The 22,235-nt window shown below is 60.7% G+C and overlaps 1 protein-coding gene across 1 annotated transcript; it reads right to left on the reverse strand.

Moving 5' to 3' along the window:
* Positions 1-986: 986 nt before the first annotated feature.
* CILP2 (cartilage intermediate layer protein 2) lies at positions 987-21,974 on the reverse strand. The gene is given in 11 exon segments (XM_065422357.1): positions 987-3,379; positions 4,137-4,294; positions 4,845-4,953; positions 5,449-5,760; positions 7,403-7,561; positions 10,155-10,334; positions 11,633-11,902; positions 13,381-13,461; positions 17,757-18,015; positions 18,018-18,346; positions 21,947-21,974. Coding segments are annotated over 11 exon segments (4,278 nt in total).
* Positions 21,975-22,235: the final 261 nt, after the last annotated feature.

Here is a 22,235-nt window from a genome sequence, read left to right on the forward strand (position 1 = left end):
CGTTAATATTAACACAGGAAGGATGTAAAAATATCTAATTTGCTTCTCCATATTGTTCACTTTCCCAATCTGAAAACAGGGACTGCTGGTCAGTTTCACACTTGTCTCTAGTCCGTTTCAGATGCTGCTCTTGCTGCAGGGAGCAGGGAGGGTGAGGCTTGCCAGCAGGGGTGGGAGATGCTATTCCTGTCAAATTCACCTGTTCCCACTGAAATATCCTGTTTAAAAAATAAGCTCAGGGGCTGGTTCTCTCCAGGCGAGGGTCTGTGCGCCTCATGCTGGCAGCGTCCTCTGTAGCATATGATGGCTGGGTCAAAGTAAGTAACAGACCATCCTCTGGCTCTCTGCTGCCCCCGGCCGGTGCTTGGTGCAAGCGGTGGGGACCATGGGCCTAGTTTGGGGGAGCAATGCCCCCCATTCACCCTCCGCCTGTTGTGGGGCAGGGGGCAAAGCAGGGGATGGGAGCAGACGTGTGGCGCTGAGCTAACTGCATGAATGCTGGGAAGCTCAGGGGGTGGATAACACGGGGCGCCAGCCCTACCTGCCCGCGCTAGCTCAGGGCCATTGAGAGCCCCGGGCGTGGGATGTTACCACAGGCCAGCGAGAACGGAGCAGGGAGGAGTCGGTTTGGAGAGACCAGCGACCGATGCTGACTGTCCTGCTCTGGGCTCTACTCCCAGCCACGAGGTGCTTCCCCCACCTGAGTTTTCTAATGATAGGGAACAAGGGTCCCCCCCACCCCATGCCGACACTTCCTGCGAGGAAAGTCTGTGGGCTGGCGTCCCCCACAGGCACTAGCAGAGTTTAGCTAGAAGCCTTGGGGGACAGTGACTTGGGTGGGGAGGGAGGGGAGACACTTTGGGAGGGGGGCAAGGTGGTGCTCTGCGTTAGAGACCCCAGGGAATGTTGTGAAAGGGTCTTTAAACCAGAATGGGAGTGTGGGGGGCAAGTGTGAGTTGTGGGGGGGCCAGCAGTGCTGGTGCTGCTCACTGCTGAGCCCGGATCAGGCCCATCCTTCTCCGGCTGCTGGGGGTCCGTCGGGTCTGGGTGGAGATCCCGGTCCTGAGGCCAGCGGGGTAGGCCACCACCTGGGAGGGGGCCCGCAGTTGCTCGTTGCCCCTCATCTCACGGCGGATCTCGGTCAGGGTGTCTACGGGTGAGCTGAGCAGGCGCTGGAAGAAGCTCTGCCGGGTGACGGGCTTCTCCTGGCAGTAGAAGGTCAGGGCCGTGCCCATGTCGGACTTCATCTCCCGGGAGAAGCCGTCAGACGTGCCGTCGAAGCAGCGGCCGATGGCGATCTCCTTGGCCAGCCGGGGGTTCTGGTCGGTGACCGTGTAGATGCCGTAGTTGTGGCCCAGTGGGTCCACAGGCGCCAGCATGTTGAAGACGGCGGTGTCGTTGTTCTCCACCACCGGCGGGTGGCGGCCCAGGTACTCCCGCAGGAGGCTGTTGACGGCGGTGCGGCGACAGCTGCCCTGAGGGACGATGGAAACCAAGGTGCGGTCGATCAGGCTCTGGTCGAAGAGCATCCCGCTGCATTTGAACTCCACGCAGGCGGCCGAGGTGTTGTAGATCTCCATGTCCCGGACGCTGCGGGTGTCCCGTAGGCCGTACAGCTGGCCACGTGTCCGGGGGTGGCTGCCGCCCACGCTCCGGGACCTCACCATGTATTCCTGGGGGCCACTGATTTTCACCTTGATGTAGCAGGCCCTGAACTCCTGGGGGTTGGGCCACCAGGACAGGTAGTCGCCGGTCCAGGAGGCCAGGTCGCTCTCCTTGAAGGGCACGACGTTGTACTCGTACTTGTCCACCTCCACCCGGTAGAAGCGGAAGTGGTTGTCGGCAACGGGCGCCTCCTCACACTCCCTCAGGCTCCGGTAGGCGTAGATGGGCCCGTTGACCTCGTCTATGTTGTTGGGGTTGGGCTTGGCCAGGTTGATCTGGAAGGCTGTCTTCTTGAGGCGGGGGTCGTCGTGGTCCGTCCGGCGGTAGCCCAGCTTGTTGAGGTAGGGCTGGGACACCCCCACGGCGTTGGGGTTGAGCTTGGGGCTGGAGGGCACTGCCTCCAGCTCCTCCCCGCCAATGGTGGCGGTCACGTAGGCCGTGTAGGCGTCGGCCCGCTGGCTGTCGCAGAAAGCCGGCAGGCAGGCTCCGTTGGGCCCGGTGAGGACGCTGTCGAAGCGCCCCCAGGCCCGGGGGTTGGAGGAGTAGCCGGGCTCGGGCTCCAGGTTGATGAGGGTGACGACCACTCCCTCCAGCTGCTCGCTGGGGATGAACTTCTCGTTGATGTAGGCCCGAACTTTGACGAAGCAGCGGCGGCTCTCGGGCACGTCCAGGTTGAAGAGCCGCCTCTCCCGGATCTCCACGTTGCCGACCAAGAAGGCCCTCTCCTCCCGCTTGCCCCGCCGCTCCTTGGCCCGGCGGAAGGCGCCTTCCTCCTCCCACAGGCCTGTCTCGGGGTTCAGGGACCACAGCTTCATCTTCTGGAGGTGCTCGGGCATGCGGATCTGTTCCGCGTCCACCCGCACCTCCACCCGGCCTGTCTGCAGCACCTGGTTGGACTCGCTCTCCCAGAAGTCCACGGAGAACATGCCGTAGGTCCTCAGCGGGAAGAGATCCCCCTCGGCGTTGACAAAGTTGAGGTCGCTGGAGGCAGCGGCCGCCGTGATGACGTCCCGGGGGTCCAGGAAGGTCACACTGGCCTTGACGGTGCCATTGTACACCTCCCCGTTGGGCCGGAGGAAGGATCCAGCTGGTATAACCATCTCCCCCACCGGCTCCTGGCCCTCCAGCTCCCCCAGCAGGATGATATTGGCCTGCGTGGGGTCCAGGTCCACCGGCTCTTTCTTCCGCATCACCTTGATGTCCTGGTAGACGGCGCCGCCCCGGGGGTCGAAGGGCAGGACCTTGACCGTGTCCACAAACTTCTGCAGCCGGTCCACGAACCGGACCACCAGCCGCCGCGTGTCCGGGGGCACGTCGATGGCAAAGGTGCCCTTGTAGCCGGTGAAGCCGACGTTCTCTTTGCCCAGGAAGATCTGGCCGAAGCGCAGCGGCTCCCCATCGTCGGCCGCCGTCACCCGGCCGTGCACCAGGATCTTGGGCCGGGCGCATCTCTCGCAGCCGCACTTGGCCACCACCTTGACGGGCAGGACGGAGCCGGCGCAGTGGATCTCCCGCACCTCCATGCGCCGGACCCTGCAGCAGTGTCCCGCCCCATCCCGGCACTGCAGCTCGTCCTTCAGGCTCCCGGCGCAGCGGACATTGGGGCAGCGCCCCACGTTGTAGTACGGGGAGCGCCCGGCCTCCTGGAAGCACTCGCTGGGCAGCTTGATGAGGTATTCCTCCGGCTCGGCCTTGCAGCTCGGCTGCCCCTGGCCTGGGCCGGGGAGAGAAGAGAAGAGTCACGTCAGGGGCTGCGAGAGGAAATCCCTCCACAGCGCTTGACCGGTACCGAGATGCCAAACGCAGCGGCCTCTCCCCCACCGAGCACCAGACACCCCGTCCCCAATCCAGGCGAGTAGCACCCAGCTCCTTCTACAGTAAGGGGTAAAGCACGACTCACCCTGAGTCAGGTTGCTAGGGCCTGCCCCTGCCCCACCCCACCCCCAATCCCTCCGGGCAGCCAGCCCCCACGCTGCTGAACGGCTGACCTGGGATCCAGTGGCGGAAGCAACCCTACAATAATAAACCAGGCTGGGTGAGGCCTGGCAACCTCAAGTAGCCCTGGGGTCAAGCTGCTGTGGAGCGTAGGTGCCAGGCCCTCCCCTGTGCCAGCCCCCCAGAGGACAGGAGCACGTCACAGCCCAGCCGGGAGCTGCAGCTCGTCCTGCAGCAGCTCCCAGCTCTGGCTTGGCCGGTGCCAGGTTCACCACAGCTGCCCTCTGCTACTCAACCGGCTTCTTGCGCCCCAGGGCCTGAGGCTGTACCCTGAGGGCAGCCTGGGCTCTGATCCAGCCTCCACTGGCGTCATTGGAAAGTCTCTAACCAGAGTCAATGGCCTGTCAATCAACAGCCTTCACGACTGGAGGAGATTCCTTCCCCGGCTCTCCCCAAGAGTGCTAGTGCAATGGCCGACCCGGGTGAGCTGGGGGTAGCGACCCCGTCTCCCGCCCAGCGGCCGCCCCAGGACTCACCAGTCACGGTCAGGAACGCGGGGGAGGATTTGATGGAGCCCACGTCAGTGCTGGCTTTGCAGTGATAGAATCCGGCCTGGTGCAGCTCCAGGTCCCGCAGCACCAAGCTGCTGTTGTACTTGTGGAGTTTCCGGTCCAGGAGCGTCCCGTTGTGGTACCTGCGGGAGACCGGCAAGCAAAGAGCATCAGCGACTGGGGGGTTGGAGCATCGGGTCGCGCCTGCTGCCCGGACAGCCGGCTGGACGGCTCCTGCGGGGGGGTTCCCCTGTACGCACAGACCCATCCCTTCCGTGCACCCCCCCACACACACACACACCCTCAACCCCCCCACACCACCCACCACCCCTCCAACCCCCACACACAGCCCCCGCTCCCGACACACACAACCCCCCTTTAGCCCTCCCACAACCCCCACCACCAGTCCAAGCCCCACCTCCACGTACACCCTCAACCCTCCCCCGCCCCCACCACAACCCCACACACACACACTCATGCTGCCGTCTGAACGTTAAAGCTGGATCTTCCCGCACATAGCTCTGCCAGTGCCCCTCACTCCCGACCTGCAGCCCCTTCCCCTGCTATTCCTGTCCTACAACACTGCCCCCACCTTGGTCTGGGAGGCCAGGCTAAGCCGGGGGGCAAACCCAGGTCTCCCCCAAGGCCTATGGCGGTTGCCAAGGGCCGGCTCGTCCAGTTCCTGCAACTCACCAGTGATATTTTGTGGGCAGGGGGTTGCCGGAGGCCACACAGCAGAGAGTCACGCCCTGGCCTGCCACCCGCACCTTGGACTCAGGGTGCATCACCATGTAGGGCTTCTCTGCCGGACAGAGAGGGAGCAGAAGAGGCAACGATGCTCCAGTGATGGCAACAACCATCCTCCCCCACCACTACTCCACTCCCATCCCCCCAAAAAAATCTGCTCCCACCCCACCCCGTGTTCCAGCTCACTCAGAAGTCAGGCCCTGAGTCTGCCCAGAATCCAGCTCCCGGCTCCCCCCAATTCAGCCTTACCCCCCCCACACACACACTTGCTGTCAGCTCCCCAAGAAGGCTCATGGCACTGTCAGTCATGGGGGTCCTGTGCTTTAAGGGCTCCCTTTTGTAGCAACCCTCCCGCATGGGTCACCAGTGGGGCTTGAACCCGGGGTCTTTGTCCCTGCAGCGCAGACCTCTACCCACTGGAGCTCAAAGAGCAACTCCATTAGCGGGCAGCACTAGCAAGCTGTTCTCCTCTGAGTGGAGCAGTCCCTAGAGGGTGACATGGGACCCCCCCCCCCACACACACACACACACACCAGGCAGGGCCCCTCACCCAGCCTCTGGAGCGTGACCTGCACCGACGACCTCCTGGAGCCATTGGAGACAATCTGAGCCTCGCCCGGGGTGAACGTCTCCAACTGGACGCTGACATTGGCCCCGCTGCTGGCACAGACCCCCCGGATGCTGAAGCTGCCCCGGTGGTCGGTCCTGGCCAGCACGGCCTGTGGCTTGGCCTTGAGGGAGACCCGGGCATTGGCGAGGGCGGCCCCCTCGGTGCTCAGGACGGTGCCCACCAGGGTGTGATCCTGGCACGTGCAGCTGCTGCAGTTCTTGTTCGCCGCACCCAGGGCACAGCTCTGGCAGGCTGGGGGCAGGGACAGAGGTGAATGCAGTGAGAGTGGAACACGCTAGGACACCTCCGCTCCCCCAGGACAGAGTGGGAAGGGGGACCCTTGGGGGTCTGAGATGGGACCCACCGCCCTCCCCAAACTACCCACGTGGCAGCAACAGGGCTCCTGACCCTTCCCAGGGAGGCTCAGCCCTTCCCAGGCACTTTCACCCCACGGCCCCTGCTCCCGGGGAATACCCAGGAGTGGATTAAAGGAGACCCACGGCTGGGTTGCCAGGGTGGTGGTGGCTGGAGCCTAAGTGAGCAAGATGGGGGCATGGAGAGAGGTGGGTCGCACGCCCCCCTGTTGGGCCTGTGCTGCTCGGAGCTGGGGTCAGGCCTGTCTCTAAGTCCCAGAGGGGGGAGCGCTGGGCTTGGCTCAGTGCCAGCAGGGCGGGCCTTTCCCCTGTTATCACCCCCACCCTCTGGGCTCCATCTCCCTAGGGTAGTTCTGCCTTCGGTGCAGCGCCTCCTGCTGGCCAGCTGGGAATCAGCTCTTTTCCAGCATACCGAGCGCCCTCTGCAGGCCAGTATCTCCCCTGCCACTGGCCCCGTGTCCCTCCCGGACCCCAGTGCTCTTTGCCTCGGGGTTCTGCCCCAGCAGTACCCCCTCGCTCTGGGCCTCCCCTCCCAGGGGAACCCCCAACCCTCTACACCCACCTTGCCGCAGTGGCTACTGCCAGTCGTCATCTAGCCCCTTTCCCTGGGGCCGACTGCAGTCTGCAATGGCCCCTCATCATTGGCAAGGAGGTAGGGCCTGCTGCCTTTGCCTATTCCCAGGCTGCATCTCTGCAGCCGCAGTACCTCTGTAGGCCTTCACCAAGGCCTCAGCCTGGGGGGTTTACCAGCCTGGAGCTCCCCAGCTCCCCTTGCCCTTCCCCAGCACGGCTCCACCTCGGGTCCCTTGCTCCCAGGCAGCCAGCCCTTCCCACTCCAGGGCTAGCGTGAGGCTCCTCCAGCTTCTGGCCCCCAGCCCTCTGATCAGGGCCAGCTGGGCCCTATCGGAGCTGGCCACCGCTGTGGCTGCTTCCCCAATGAGCCTGGCTTGGCTGCTTTTAACCCCTGTTCTCCAGGAGTGGGGCAGTCACCCCACTACACTGCCCCACTCCGGGCCGGGGGAGGGGAGAGAGATGGGGACAGAGAGGAAACAGGCCGGGGATGGGGGGAGAGAACGGGGGAGAAGAGGCCAGGGGGAGCTCACTTGGTGGGTCATAACAGTCCTGCCTTTCTTACAGACGGGTTTGGACAGGATCTGAAAAGTGAGAAATTCCAAATACCCCTCAGAGCTGAGGGCAAAACAAAGGGTCTGTGTGAGCGCCTGGATTGGCTGGCTGGCTAGATGGGATGGATGGATGAATGGGATGGAGTAGGACCTAGTATAATAACGGACAAGGGGCTGAGCTCAGGTCCCAACCATCTCACTCCAATTCACAAATCCAGGGGATTTTTGGACTGTCCTGAAGAACAACGGTTCCCCGCCCTTCCTGGGCAGCTGCCCTGTCAGATACCCCGAAATGCAGGTCAGGGATGACCTGCCCCCCCAAACCCTGGCCACTCCAGAGGCTGGTCCCTCTTGCTGTGGGTGGCCCAGGGGAGGGAGCCCCAGCATGGCCAGTACCTGGGCAGGGTGTCCGGGCGCATTTCTGCACCTCCGAGGGGCGGCCGACGCAGTGGGAACTCTTGGATTTCTTGCAGCTCCGATGCCGGACTCGCTTCCCACCGCTACCGCAGCTCTTGGAGCAGGGGCTCCAGGCGCCCCACTCGCTCCACCCAGCATCTGGGGGTGGAGACACCAGCGACCCCATCAGGCAGCAGTTCCTCCATGCGCACGGCACTGCACAGAGAATCCTGGAAACGGACCCACGGGGAGAGCTCCCCCACGCTGCCCTGTGCATTGCCCTGAGCCTGGAGAACATGCCTGGTAGGGCAAGGGTGGGGGAATCCTCCTGCAGGCTCCCCCCTCGGCTGCTGAATCCTACTTAGGGGGCAGATGTGACCCTCCAGGGAACCCATGCTGGGTTGGCACTGAGCTCCATCTCCTTTGTCCTCGTTGACACCAGTGCAGAGTGAGCGTGAAACACAAGCAGAGTGCAATGGCAGCGGTTCACACCTGCTTTTGCACTGGTGTAGATGGCGACGCAAGGTGCCAGGCCACGGAGACGCGGAACACGCCTTGCCTTGAGTTCCGTTGTGCCCCGAGCCGGGGATGTGACCAAAGTTGGTTTCACAAGAACTCCCCCACCCCTACCCTGGCACGGCCCGAGGTCCTGGCCCCCTTGCGTTGGAGGATCATTCAAACCAATCCCCGCAGGCCCAGGGCCGGGGCGCTGTCCATTCCCGGCGTCAAGTTCCCAGGCTCAGCCTTCCGCACGCGCCTGCCAAACTATTTTTATGTCCTAGGCCTCTGCTACTTCAATTACCCTGACCGGCTCGCAGAGAACAGATGGCGTGGAAGCTGCCCATATGGACCCAGCGCTGAAGAGCTGGGTGTAAAGAAAAACTTGCCATGCATTGTGATAGGAGGGGGGAGTCAACCTAAAAAAATCCCCCCCCAGCTATGCAGAGATCTGGGGCCTGTTCCCACCAAGAACGTATCCAGCGCTCAGAGCTGCCAGCCACCCGCCATGAAAGAGTCCATTAAAAAGAGCCTTCGCCATAAAAAAAATAAAAAATCAGCCATTCTAGACCACAGGCACATGTCTGACATTCCTGCCTGTTGATGTACCGGCTGCATTGAGGGCCTTTATTGTTTAAAATGGGTTTTTTCCCTCCTTATTCCTGATTTAATGAACTGGTGAAAGAAAAAGTCCTTTAAAATAATTCAGCTGGTGGCTTTAAGAAAAGCTGAATGTGCCGTTGTGCCCAGACGTGGCATAGTACAGAATGGCACGTGCAGGAGTCTGAAATAACTCGGTGTGTGTAGGGGGCAGGGGAGACACTAGAGTAATTCATATTATTTGTGTGTGGTACCGGGAGCCCCAGGTATAGAATCATAGGACTGGAAGGGACCTCGAGAGGTCATCTAGTCCAGTCCCCTGCACTCAAGGCAGGACTAAGTATTATCTAGACCATCTCTGACAGGTGTTTGTCCAACCTGCTCTTAAAAACCTCCAATGATGGAGATTCCACAACCTCCCTGGGCAATTTATTCCAGTGCTTAACCACCCTGACAGTTAGGAAGCTTTTCCTAATGTCCAGCCTAAACCGCCCTGGCTACAATTTAAGCCCATTGCTTCTTGTCCTATCCTCAGAGGTTAAGAAGAACAAGTTTTCTCCCTCCTCCTTGTAACAACCTTTTATGTGCTTGAAAACTGTTCTCATGTCCCCTCTCAGTCTTCTCTTCTCCAGACTAAACAAACCCAGTTTTTTCAATCTTCCCTCACAGGCCGCATTTTTTAATCATTTGTGTTGCTCTTCTCTGGACTTTCTCCAATTTGTCCACATCTTTCCTGAAATGTGGCGCCCAGAACTGGACACAATACTCCAGTTGAGGCCTAATCAGCGCGGAATAGAGCAGAAGAATTACTTCTTATGTCTTGCTTACAACACTCCTGCTAATACATCCCAGAATGATGTTTGCTTTTTTTGCAACAGCCTTACACTGTTGACTCATATTTAGCTTGTGAGTCACTATGACCCCTAGATCGCTCTACCCCAGTACTCCTTCCTAGGCGGTCATTTCCCATTTTGTATGTGCGCAACTGATTGTTCCTTCCTAAGTGGAGCACTTTGTATTTGTCCTTATTGAATTTCACCCTATTTACTTCAGACCATTTCTCCAGTTTGTCCAGATCATTTTGAATTTTAATCCTATCCTCCAAAGCACTTGCAACCCCTCCCCGCTTGGTATCACCTACAAACTTTATAAGTGTCCTCTCGATGCCATTAATCATTGATGAAGATATTGAACAGAACCGGACCCAGAACCGATCCCTGCAGGACCCCACTTGTTATGACTTTCCAGCATGACTGTGAACCACTGATAACCACTCTCTGGGAACGATTTTCCAACCAAAGGAGATTAATTGGGGGGGGGGGGGTGAAGAGTGAGTGTGTGTGTGTGTGTGTGTGTGTGTGTGTGTGTGTGTGTGCGCGTGCACACTGCCCCCTGCTGGCTGAGATTGTGCACACACGCATGGGGGTGCCCTCCCCGGGATGGAATCACAGCTGCTCCGCTGATCTTTGTCAGTCGCTTTTTGGTGGGGGGCTGACGACCCCGCTGGGGCCTCGCTGTACGTCCAGTGCGTCTCTCTCCAAGAACCATCGGTGCCCCCCGCGCCCGGGCCTCACGCCGCGGCCGGCCGGCGAACGGGAGAGCTGAGCTCGGATCCAAGCCCCCCGGGTCGCCCAGCAGCCCCGCGGCCCGTTACCTGTGCAGGGCCCGGCGCTGCACGCCCGTCTCTGCGTGGCTTTCCCCGCACACTTGGGCTGCAACCCGGACAGGGGCTGGCTGTGGAGGCAGCTGCGCTGTCGGGTCTGGAACCCGCTACCCCCGCAGGCGGGTCTGGAACAGGTGCTCCAGGCGGACCAGTGCGACCAGTCGTCGTGCTCTGGGGGGGCAGGGGGACAAGAGGGGTTACTGGAGGGGGGGGGCGCCCAGGGCAGAGAATTCCGGCGGGGAGAGTTACTGAAACCTGCCCGCTCTCGGGGCTGGGCCCAGGGACTCTAAAACCCTTCGAGGCCCTGGAGTCAAGCATCTCCCCCCAACACTTCCCCGGCACTGGCCCAATAAGGGGCATGTTTGTAAACCCCCCCCATCACCACCAGCAGCAGCAGCACCGGGGGGTCCAGCTGCCCCAGATACCCCGGGGCCTTCCGCTGCGAGCAACTTTCCCAGCAGATGGACGATGCATTGGACGGGCTGGCAGGCAAAGGATTAACCCCCGTTCCCCGCAGGGCCGGCATGGGGGGCAGGGGGACACTGACGCTGGTGCTGCGGGCGGTGAGAGGGGACGAGACCAGGGGGTCGCGATGGAAGAAACCAGCTGGATTTAACGCTCCCTCCCCCCGCGAGGGGGCAATGCAGGAGCTGGGCAGGAGGGGCCGGGGGCTGTTCAGTCCCTAGGAGGTGCCCGGGGGGATGATCTGCGAATCCCCCCCTCCCCGGGAGACGGGCGGATGGGGGGCGGGCACAGCAGGCGGCTGGAAGGGACCCGTCGCGGGGCTGAAGCCAAAGGCCGCGGTGCGGATGAGCGACGGGAGCCGCTCGGTGGCAGGGGATGGGGGCCGTGGGGGGGACACGGGGGGGGGAGCCATCCCTGCCTGTTGTGAGGTCCAGATCCATCGTCTGTGGCCACTGGCCAGCCGGGTGCTTTAGCCCCTTCTCGGGGTGTGAGAGCAGCGTCTCCATGGCACTGCCGGGGTCCCCACACCAGGGCCATCCTCCGACCCCCCAGGGCCAGTCTAGTGTCCTGCCCTCGGCATGCTCCCCGGCATGTGGTTGGTGGGGGTGGGGGTGAGGGGACGGTGCCCCATACACCTCCCCACCCCCACCCCCGCTGCAGCATGCCCAGCACCCTGGGGTGCTCCCGGAGGGGTCATTTAATGGTCAGTAACGGTTCTCTCAAGACACACGGCTGGCAGCAGGGTCCTCAGTCTTCAGGGCCCAGGGGTCAGGAGGGAGGGCAGGGGCAGCCTGGGCCTCGCGCATCGCTGGGGTGGGGGGGGGGGAAGCACCAGGGACTGGCAATGAATAGAGGAAGGACCCGGCACCCGTGGGCCCCCCTGGGCTGACACAAAATGGCAGGGTCGGCGGGGCCTGACACCCAGGAGGTCGGGGATCTGGAGAGGGCACTGCCTGGTGACCTCAGACCCAGCGCCCTCCCCCGCCCCTAAGGCAGTCACTCACCCACGGGGCACAGGAAGCGGGCGTGGTAGTTGGAGCAGGTTCTTCCCCCCGGCTGCTCCCGGTTGATGCACCAGAATCCCTTCTCAGGGCTGTAGTGCACGATCTCGCCCACGTCCTCGGGCAGCTCCCACTCGGTGGTGCGGGCCTGGATGGAGACTGGCCGGGCGCACACCCGCTCCCGGTAGTAGAAGCGGACGGCCTCCAGGCTCTCGTAATCGCCCTCCCCGCCGGGGTGGTCCACATTGAACCAGGAGGTCCACTCGGTGGCGCCTAGGGGGCAGGGAAAGGAACCCGCCATTATCCCACTCAGAGCTTGGGGGGAGGGTGATTGATGGTCATGCTTCAGGGCAGATTCACCACTCGGGTCAGGAAGGAATTTAATCCCCCCCGTATAATGCCACCCCAGCAGATGCAACATCCAGGCAGCACCAGGGTTCCGGGTAGATGGGCCACTGGCTTGTTCCAGCTTGGCCGGTTTCTTGGCCTTTTGCAGAAACAATATGACCTGGGGGGGTTGCGCCATGGAACGGGTGCAGGCTCATCTGGGCAGGCGGGAGGCCTTGGAGCCCGCCGCGCCTCGGACCAGGGCTGTTTATTTGTCCCGGCTCTAGGTCAAAGCCCGTGTGTTTGCTGGCGCTCTCCCCAGCCTGGCGGCAGCTGGGCTCCCCATGGCAACTGCCACCGCCCCCCTCTGCAGCCTGCCTGGGCTCTGCCTCTCTGAGTATCAGCGCCCAATGCCCCGTCAGTTCCCACCCTCCAGGATGGATGCTCCAGCCCAGGCTTCTTCCGCGGTTCGGGTTATAGCCGCAAATTGCCTCGTTGGGGCGGGGCCTGGCTTTTTGTATGTACAGCGCCTAGCGCCAGGGGTCCTGCGCAGAGGTGGCACCACCATGTTGCGCGGGAGACACTTGGCAAAATTACCGGCCTTAGTGACGGACATTGGCGGGGGTTCTGTCACTCAGTCACTCCATTGGTTTGAAAAATGACCACGGACCTCAAGTATTTTACCACGGACACGGGCGTCTGTGTCCGGACATGTTGGTGAGCCCTGGCTCCCACACCAGCCCCGCAGCTCTGATGTGCCGAGGGACACAGAGAATAATTAGCACAGTCTGTCTACGGCCTCCATGGCTAAGGGACATGGTGCCACCCGCAGGCCAGCTGCACCCAACGCATCTTGCCATCCCAGATGGGAGGGCGGGCTGGAGGGGTAGGGCAGGGGGGTTCAGCTGGCACCGTCCTGAGGGATTTTCTAAAGCCAGGAGTCAGGACCCATCTGGGCTTTCGGATCCGGGGCCTTTAAGCTGCAGTTATTTTTTAAATTATTGTACGAATTGAAAGGGAGGAAATGTTGCTGCTATGCTGGTGACCCTCACTCCCGACCCCCAGCCCTGGGCTGCCCCAGCCCTGGGCTCACCCGACAGCTCTGCCCGTGCCCCTCACTCCTGACCCCCAGCCCTGGGCTGCCCCAGCCCTGGGCTCACCCGACAGCTCTGCCCGTGCCCCTCACTCCCGACCCCCAGCCCTGGGCTGCCCCAGCCCTGGGCTCACCCGACAGCTCTGCCCGTGCCCCTCACTCCCGACCCCAAGCCCTGGGCTGCCCCGACAGCTCAGCCAGTGTCCCCCCTCCCCAAATCCCGACGTGCAGTTTTGTACTAGGCCGTCTCCCCTGACCATGGCGCTTGGTTACTTCATAACAGGGCAGGCAGTGACCCGGCCAACGGGGCCAGCTCCGAACGGCTCCGCACCTGCTGTGCCCTCAGGCCTCTTTTTCCGGTGTTTCCCCAGCACGTCGGTCTTGGCCGGTCGGGAACCATCCTTCCGGGGCTCTGTGGAAAGAATCACAGGAGGGAAGTTTGCATCCCCTCCCCTGCTCCCCCCCACTGCCCCACGCCAGTCCCCTCCCCCGCCGGCCCAGGGTCCCACTATGAGCACAGAGCCCTTCTGCATTGCTAGATTTCGCCCCAGAGAACAAACAGAAGGCTGGTTTCATAACAACGGTTGAGACTGGTTTGTACAGCGCCAGGCACAAGGCGGCCCTGGTACGGCCGCGGCGCCTCGGTGCTAATGCAGTGCGCGCAGTCAGTCAGAATGCATCGCTGCATGTATTTGGCTCGTTTATTTGATGAGCAGTTGCAATGGTTTGTCATGTTCCCTGGGGGGCCCTGACTCCTCGGCTCCCCATGGTATTGTTTGCAGAAGGAATGAAGGTTGCTCAATGGAGCTGGGCAGGAAACTGCCCAGAAGTGGGTGCAACAAATGATATTAATTACCTCACCCACCTTGTCTCTCTTCCTGGGAACATTTTCAAGCTATTGAAAAACATTTCCCAGTCCTAAATCCAGACCAAAAAGCTGAAACTTCAGAAAAGGTTGAGAGCCAGAAATAAGAATAAAAAACAAGCCAGACAGTTTGCTTCAATAATTTCAAAACATTTTATTTTAATTTTGACTTCCCCCCCCTTTTTTTACTATAACGAGCGGAAGCCTTGACACCCAAAGTCATTTCACACTGGACGTTCGTTCGTTTCAGAAATGGTTTTCACAATTTCAAAAGTGTTAACCAAAAAAACGGTAAGCTGAAAACTGTGTTTGATCCTTTCCCGGGAGAAGTGTGGGTTTCAACCAATCGGGATTTGCCAGTGGAAAAAAACCTTCTGTCAAAAGATTCCGACTTCATCCCATCCCTGCGCTCTGCGAGCGAGAGGCGCAGGGAGTCCTGTTCCCAAGGGCCTTTGTATTTCGGAAAAATTCCACAACCTGTACAGCTGGAGAAGAGGCTCCTCCTAACCATAAAAGGCACACCGTGTTCCCACCCCGGGGACACGTCTGTCTAGATGGGTGTTTCTCAGCTGGTGGATTGTGTCCCCAGGGCTGTCATGACTTCCGGCTGGCGGTCAGGAGGCATTGAAACGTTTATTTCACTCTAAAGCGAAATATTTCACTCCCATCCCACACGCTGCAAGCCTGCCCCGCCAAGGACCAGCATTCTCTGCCAACTGCTCCCAACAGGCACACAAATTAATTGTATGGACCAATCATCCTTGTCAATGCCTCTTGATAATAAAGATAAGGAGATCGTGAAGGTTTTTGACTTTGAAAATGTGCTCGAGAATCGAGGACGCACTCCGCCGACTTAATGGGCTTAGTGTAGACATACGAAATTGACTGTATAAAATCGATTTCTAAAAATCGACTTCTATCATATCGACCTAATTTTGTCGTGGACTTCAAAGGCCGACAGGCTTATGCGATAAGAGGAGCCAAGGATGGTGATGCGAAAATAACCCTCAGAGGGTGGGATTCTCTCTCCCCAGCCCCCTTGGCTGTGCCTTAATTTCATCTTGGAGGAATCTCCCTGCCAACAAATTGTTTGGCTCTTAACTTATTGGGATGGGAGGGGAAGGGACGGGTCTATTTCTGCCTCCCAGTGGTGTTTATAAGTGACACTGTGCTCATGTGTTCCCCCCCCCCCCAGCTGGGCTAGATCCCCCCTTCCCACAGGGGTAGGGGGAGTCTGGTGGACTATGGCAGCAGACGGCATCTGAAGGGCACAATGCAGGTCCCTACTGCAGGTGGTGTGCACCATACAACCCACCCCTCCTCCCCTGGCAGGAGAGAAGGACAGAAAAGACCTCACCCAGGGGAGCAAAGGGGGCTATGGGGGGTGAGTGACCAATGGATCCTTATTACACATCACAAGCCCCAGGCTGGATTCACTAACGGTTCTGCCCTGTGTCCCTGATGTGGGAAGCCTCCAAACACCGATTTCTCTGGGCTTGTGTCCGGTAGGAACCAGAGAGGTTTGAAACACAACCGATCCGGCTCTGGGCCAGGAGGGAATGAGGGTACCTTGCGAAGGGGCGGTTAGGAGAGTCTGTCTGTGTGAAAGGAGTGCAGAGAGACAGGGACTCGTGTGTACTACCAGGGGGGAGCCGTGTTAGTCTGTAGCCACAAAATACAAGGAGTCGTCCGGTGGCACCTTAAAGACGAACAGATTTATTTGGGCAGAAGCTTTCCTGGGTAAAAAACCCCACTTCTTCAGATACGTGTGTGTGTCGGTCAGTCTCGGTCTGTCTGTCTAACTGGCCCCAATCTGAATCTCTGTCTAAAATGGAGTTCCAAAATGATCCCCAGTCTCCAACAGGGTGTGATAGTGTCTTCTGCACCAGCAAGCCCTGACCCCAGGAGTCCCCTGGCCCCTGCCCTCGTGGCAGCAGATTACCAGGATCAGTGCTAAATAACCGAGGAAAAGCCCATTTCCCCAGGCCTGGCCCTGACACCAGGCATATTTCCATTCCCACACTACGGTGACCATACGTCTGGTTTCAGCTGGGACAGTCCCTTTTTTTAAGCCCTGTCCCGGCTTTTCCGACTTTTTTTTTTCAAAAGGAGGCATTTGTCCCTGCTCTGGCCAACTTGATCAGCTGACAAAAGCAAACGGGACAGGTGCCAACTGTTGCCAAAAAAGTCGGGTGCGTGCGAAGGAACATGAGGGGGAGAAGGGGGTATGAGCGGAGAGATGCCAGCCTCTTGTGGGGGGCAGGGCTCCAGTGATGGGCAAGGGCCTCACGAGAGGTGGGGAGGCCTCAGGCAAGCGGCTGGGCTGTCCTGTTTTCTCTTTGGGAAAGATGGTCTCCCCGCCACACACTGAGGGCAGAGCGGGAAGGTGCTGTACTGGGGAGCTCTCTAGCTACGCTCCCAGGAGCTCTCCGAGCACACTCATGTCTACACTACAAAGTTAAGTCAACATAAGGCAGCTTACATCAACCTAACTAGGTCAGCGTCCACACTAGTGTCTCTCCCGCCGCTGCAACTCGCCCGCTACGCCGACCTAGCAAACCCACCTCGCCAGAGGCATCGGGCTTAGGGCGACGTCGTTTGGGTGACCTGGACATGAAAACCCACAGGAATGACTGCGGTGGCATCGTGCAGGGCAGGTTGCCCCGGGGCAGCCCGTAGGAAGCCCTGGAAATGGGGCTGGAGCCTCCTATGCCAGGCCTGCTCTCCACAGGAGCCCCCTGACCCTAGTTCTTCTCCAGTGTATTGAGGGGCTGGGGGAAGTGCAGCGTGGAGCGTCCTCCTGAGCGGTGAAAGCCTCGGCCTGGGAGGCAGGTGCTTGGAGGTAGCGGCAGCTGGGGAGCTCAGGGCCCCAGTAACACATCTAGGGCTCGGGCTGTGCCCAGCATCTCCACTGGGGTCACGCCAAGCTGGGGCGAGGAGCAGGAACTGGGGGCCACTGAAACCTGCGGAGCGGCTCCTTCCCCTACTGGGGCCAGTCATGTCCGCTGACTCGACTCCCCACCATCCACCACCAAGCGTGAAACCTCCCGGAGAACTCCAAGGCCCAGCGAGCCAGAGGCCACTAGCCACAGGGCCCCCCCAGCCAGCCACGGTACCTCCGTGCACCCAGCACTCTCCCACCAGCCGATCTCCAGGGACAGGGAGGCTGAGAGCCAGGCACAAGGGGACTGGGGGGGGGGGTTACAGAGATGGGGGGTGCAGAGATGGGGGGGCAATATCTCCCCTGCGGGTGTTGGGGTGAAGGGAGTGACCCCGCCCCAGCTGGCGAGGGGAGCCCCGTGGTGGGGTGATGCGGGAGCGGGGATTTTGTGTTTCTAACGGAGCTGGGCTTTGCATTCACATTCGGCCGACCCCGGGCGCTCCCTGGCTCGGCTTCCCCGCCCCTGCTTCGGGAGCAGCGAGACCCCCGGGTGGGGAGCCGGGCAGCGGCGAGGGATTCCCCGCAGGTCACGTCACCCACGCAGCAAGTCAGCGACAGAACCAGCCAGGGAACCCAGGCGTCCCGGTGCCAGCCCCGTCTCTGGGCAGCGCCGCCGGCTCGGGGGCACCGGGCAGCCGGACGGTGAATGGGGTGGGGGTGGGGAAGGGCAGGTGGGCAGGGGTCTCCCCGACTGTGCCCCCCTCCCAGTCCAGCCAGGGTCCGGGGCTTCCCCAGCCCCGAAGCGTTCAGCTCCCGGCGCGCTGTGAGATCGGCAGCCCCGTGCGCTGGGGAGCGCAGCGGCCAGGCGGAGGCTTCTCCCCGGCTCACCTGGGGCTGCCCCCGGCGGCGCAGGGACCTGCGGGCACCAGCCGCGGCTCAGCCCCCAAGGCACCAGCCTTACCTCGGGGCAGGGCCAGGGCCAGGCTGGCGGCGGCGAAGAGCAGCAGGGCAGGCGTGAGTTGCACCATCTCCGACTCACCCTCCTCCGGGAGCTCGGGCTGCGCGGGGCGCTGCGCTGCGCTCCTGGAGCCGGCTCGGCGCAGACTGGGAGCGCCCCGGAGTCCCCGGGCTATATAGGGGGCCTTTCCCCCGCTCCCTCCGCCATTGGTTTGCGCTGGGCTCCTGCTCTGACAGGAGAAACCGGACACGGGCCGCGGGGGGAGGGGGGGGCTGGAGAGGTGTCAAGGGGAGGGAAAAGCCCAGCTGGGGAGGGCTGGCCACGCGCGGGGCTGCGGCACCCGGGGAGAAGGGGGCCCTGGCTTTGCAAAGGCGCTAAAACTGGATGAGTTTGTGGATGGGAACCGACAGCGGCCCAGGTCACGCCAACACAACCCAGCCCCTGCCAGGGCAAGAGATGCAAAAGCTGCAGAGGTCTGATCTCCCCCCCCCCCCCCCCTAGCATCCCCCACCTGTGGAGATCCACACACGCCTGGCACAACATGGGGTGCACCTCGTCCAGTATACGGGGTGAAACCAGACAATGCCAACCACCTTGTCACCTCTGGGCCAAGACGTCTCACAAAGCCATCGCTCTGTATGGGCCCGGGCAGGCAAAGGAACCCTGCACAAGGCATCGGGGAGCTTAAATGCATAAACTTTGCTAGACACTAATGATCATGGACTCCGCTACACACACACACTGCCTTTCTCTCTCTCTCTCACACACACACACACAGCCTTTTACACACACACACACACACACACACACACACACACACACACACACACACACACGCTGCCTTTCTCTCTCTCTCTCTCTCTCTCTCTCACACACACACACACACACAGGCTTTCCCTCCCTCCTTCCTTTCCCCCCATCACTGGAGGGGTGTTAACGGGCCACTTCTCCAGCAATGGTCCCTTGGGAGACACTCCGTGCCCAGGCAGCGCCAGCCCGGCAGGACCAGTGACGCTGTTACTCGTGAGTGGCACAATTAGCTGCCTGCTTTGCCCGGACGGTGCTTCCCGCGCACAGGCCCAGGGCGAAGCGGAAGCCCAGGGGAAGGACCTGGCATTAGCAGGCTGGTGGAGAACTCGACCCTTGGCACAATGGGGAACCCCCTGGGGCCGCAGTCTGCGAGTGGGCGGGCTTCACTCTGACCCACGCAGAGGGTTTATTCTCCACTCGCACTGGGGGTAAGATGCGCCTTTTGAACAGGGAGGGAAATTAAACTGGCTTCTCTGTCCCTGGGCATCTTCAAACCAGCACGGGTCGTTTCCCGAAAAGCGACAGTCCCTTCGGTTGGGCGGGATGCAGGAATCCCAGGTACAATTGGTTGGCCTGGGCGATGCAGGTGTGGGACTAGGTGACCGTAACAGCCCCTGCTGGCCTTAAGGGCTGTGAATCTCTGATGCCAACAGGAGCCTGTCGTCAGGTTCCTGAGAGCAAACTGCACTTTAAACCCCCCCCCCCACGGTGATGGGGGAATTGCTCCTGTTCCGCAAAGCTCCAAGAAATCCAATCCAACGGGCTGAGGGGCAGAGCGCCGGGCAAGGAACGGGGCATAGCAGCACCCCTGCAAGCCCAGGAAATAGACCTTTCTCCTCCAGTAGGAAACCAACCTGCAAGGCCTCAGCACCTGCTACCACTTGGCAGGGGGCAACAAGATGGATCAGCCCCCTTCTGCAGATGCACAAGCTCAGGCGATGTCTGGAGATGACGCATGTCACAGAGGTAGGACTGACTGGCTAACAACCCTCTCCACGATCACTCGGCCTTCTGGCGATGCCGGGGACCAGGTTCTGTCAGCGTCTAAGTGCCACTTGGCACCTGACCCGCAAGGTTAGAGCAGACTTGGGGTTGCTCTGACTTACGCCTCTCACGGATGGTCCTTGCGGGTGGAGGACTGGCCCAGCAGAGGTGAACTCTGCACCCCACTCCTGACACCCCACCCCCCACCCCATGCAGTGCAAAGGGGCTGGATTGCTTTTGAGGCTCTGGCCTTGCAGGATATGTCATTTCCTGGAGAGCCACCACCTGGGAGGTGTATCTTCAGATCACACCCATCGCAGTATTTCCATGGGGAGACTCAGCACTCCCCCTCCACTAATGGTAGCGCCCACGAGGTGATCAGTACAGGTGATGTCTTTGGGCAGCATCCAGCCCCATGGGGACCCGTCTCAGTCAGGGTCTGTGCAGTATTTAGCACAGCGGGTGCCCCAGGCTCAGCTGGGGCTCTGTGTTCAGGGGTACCCAGAAACTGCTGACTCCTAAGCTCCCCTCCTGTGGCTGGGCACAGCTGCCAATCGATAGGCGGCCGGAGATGTTTAACCGGCGTCTAGGGACGAGCTTTCCCTCCCGCACAGCTCCCTCCCGTGCCAGTCTCACTCCGGCATTTCCAAATGAGCTGCAAATGGTTCTCCTGACAGGCAAGCCCTGGTGCACCTCAGGGTGCAGGAGCCAGGGCTGAGCAGAGGCTAAGGCGCGTTGCAGGGGAGTGGCAGGGTTTCAAATGGCAGCCCACGTCTTCGTACAGCCCGAGTGGAACTGACAGCCCTGCTCCGTCTGAAGGGCCCCAGGCAGCTCTTAACACCCAGCGGACACGCTGAATAAAAAGCCCAGGCGCCTTGGGTCGGTTCCAAGCCCATCTTTATTAGCAGCGTTCTCCCCTGGCTTTCTGTCTGCGCACAAACCACGAAGCTCCAGGAGCCCACAGACACAGAAACGTTCGACACACGCAGGTGCAAATCCCAAGGGACCAACCTGCCCCGCTGTGCTCCGCTACACAAGGCCTGGCCCTGAGTCTAGGCTGTTCAGTTCCCCCTGCGGGGTGGACGCTGCCGTCACTGACATGGATAATCCTCATTCAAATAGTACAGCGCTAGCTACACACACACACACACACGATTCCCCTGGCTCGCCCTTCCCAGCCTGCAGGTTACCCCGCGTGACCTCCGCAGGCAGCAGGATGGCAGGTTCGCAGAGCACAGCCGCTCGTGGGCCTCCTGCCTGTGGCTCAGTGGCGTGCTCAGGTCAGGGGAGGTAAAGGCAGGAGCTGGAGAACCAGTGTCCAGACAGCTCGACAGGGCAGGACAGAAAAGCGAGAGTCCATGGGGGGCGTGGCCAAAGCATCCTGGGCTGGGGGAGAGGGGCGCATAACCAGGCCAGAGCTGTGGCCCAGTGGAGCCACTGAAGCAAGTCGCTTGCCTCATGTGCCTGGGGAGAAGGAAGCTGTAGGGAGGCTCTGGGCTTGATCTTGCTTCCATTAAGGTCAAGGACAAAACACCCCTTAGCTGCCCTAGTGCAGAATCAGGCCGTGTGACTCACCCCAGGCCCCACCTTAAATGCTATGGGGGGCAGGTCCTGCTGCCGCTATCTGCTGGCCCCGAGGCAGCATATCGGGCCGGATTTGGGGAGGCTGTGGGGGTGCCCCACGACTGAGCCGTGCACTCACTCAGCAACAACTCCCGTTAGCCAGGCTACAGCGTCGTACAGAAGAAATGTACGAACATAAGCGGAACAAGCTGAGCTGGGATGCAGCGTTCGCTGTGTAAACAGCAGCAGGTCCTCCTCTCTCGCTGGGTCTCGCTAACTGGGTCTCGCTAACTGCGTCTGACGAAGTGGGTATTCACCCATGAAAGCTTATGCTCCAATACCTCTGTTAGTCTTAAAGGTGCCACAGGACCCTCTGTTGCTTTGTACAGGGAGGGAGGCTGCTCACAGGTACTAAGCACAGGTAATAAAATCGGTTTCACCCAGCTCTACTCTGCTTCCTACTTCAGAGAACACACTCGCCAGGCCAGTGCCCAGGGCAGTTTGCACACGGAAAGGGAACGCTGACACCTAAGTGCCGCTTTTTCATTTCCCTGCCCCTGGAAACTGGGAGCTGCTGCAAACAGAGTGGCTACAAAGAGCTTTTGCTCAGAACAAGTGGACGATGATGCAGGGAGGGGCGAGGGGGACGAGGGGAGGGTGGCATCTGGCCCCTGGAGATTTCACTGATCTGCAGAAAAATGCAGGTTTCTCCCCGCATGGCAAAGCAGCCGGGCTAGGAACAGCCCCGGCCACCGCTTCGGGCAGGAGCCACCCAAATCACTGTTGCCTGCGGTAGTTAGCCCGGTGGCCATGGTCCTAGCCTGGGTCCCCGTTACCTCTAGGGGAATCCTCTGCTAGTGACATGCGCTGGACCGCCCATCACTGCACTAAGCAGGGCAGTGCTGACCAGCCCGTGAACCCACGGCCTCAGCTCCGCTTTCCTCGGTGGTTACCCCACCCCAGCCATTCCGCCGGCTCCAAGGCCTCCCGGGTGGGGGGCTCAGAGATCCCTAGCTCTTGGCAGCTTGGGGAAAGCAGCACGGAACTCTTCTAGGCCCAATGGCCACAGCACAGCAGCCAGTAACCCAAGGAGAGCCCTGTTCTCTGGCTGAGGGGCCGCTGGGC

This window comes from Emys orbicularis, chromosome 24 (assembly GCF_028017835.1).
Source record: "Emys orbicularis isolate rEmyOrb1 chromosome 24, rEmyOrb1.hap1, whole genome shotgun sequence".
NCBI classification, from domain to species: domain Eukaryota; kingdom Metazoa; phylum Chordata; order Testudines; family Emydidae; genus Emys; species Emys orbicularis.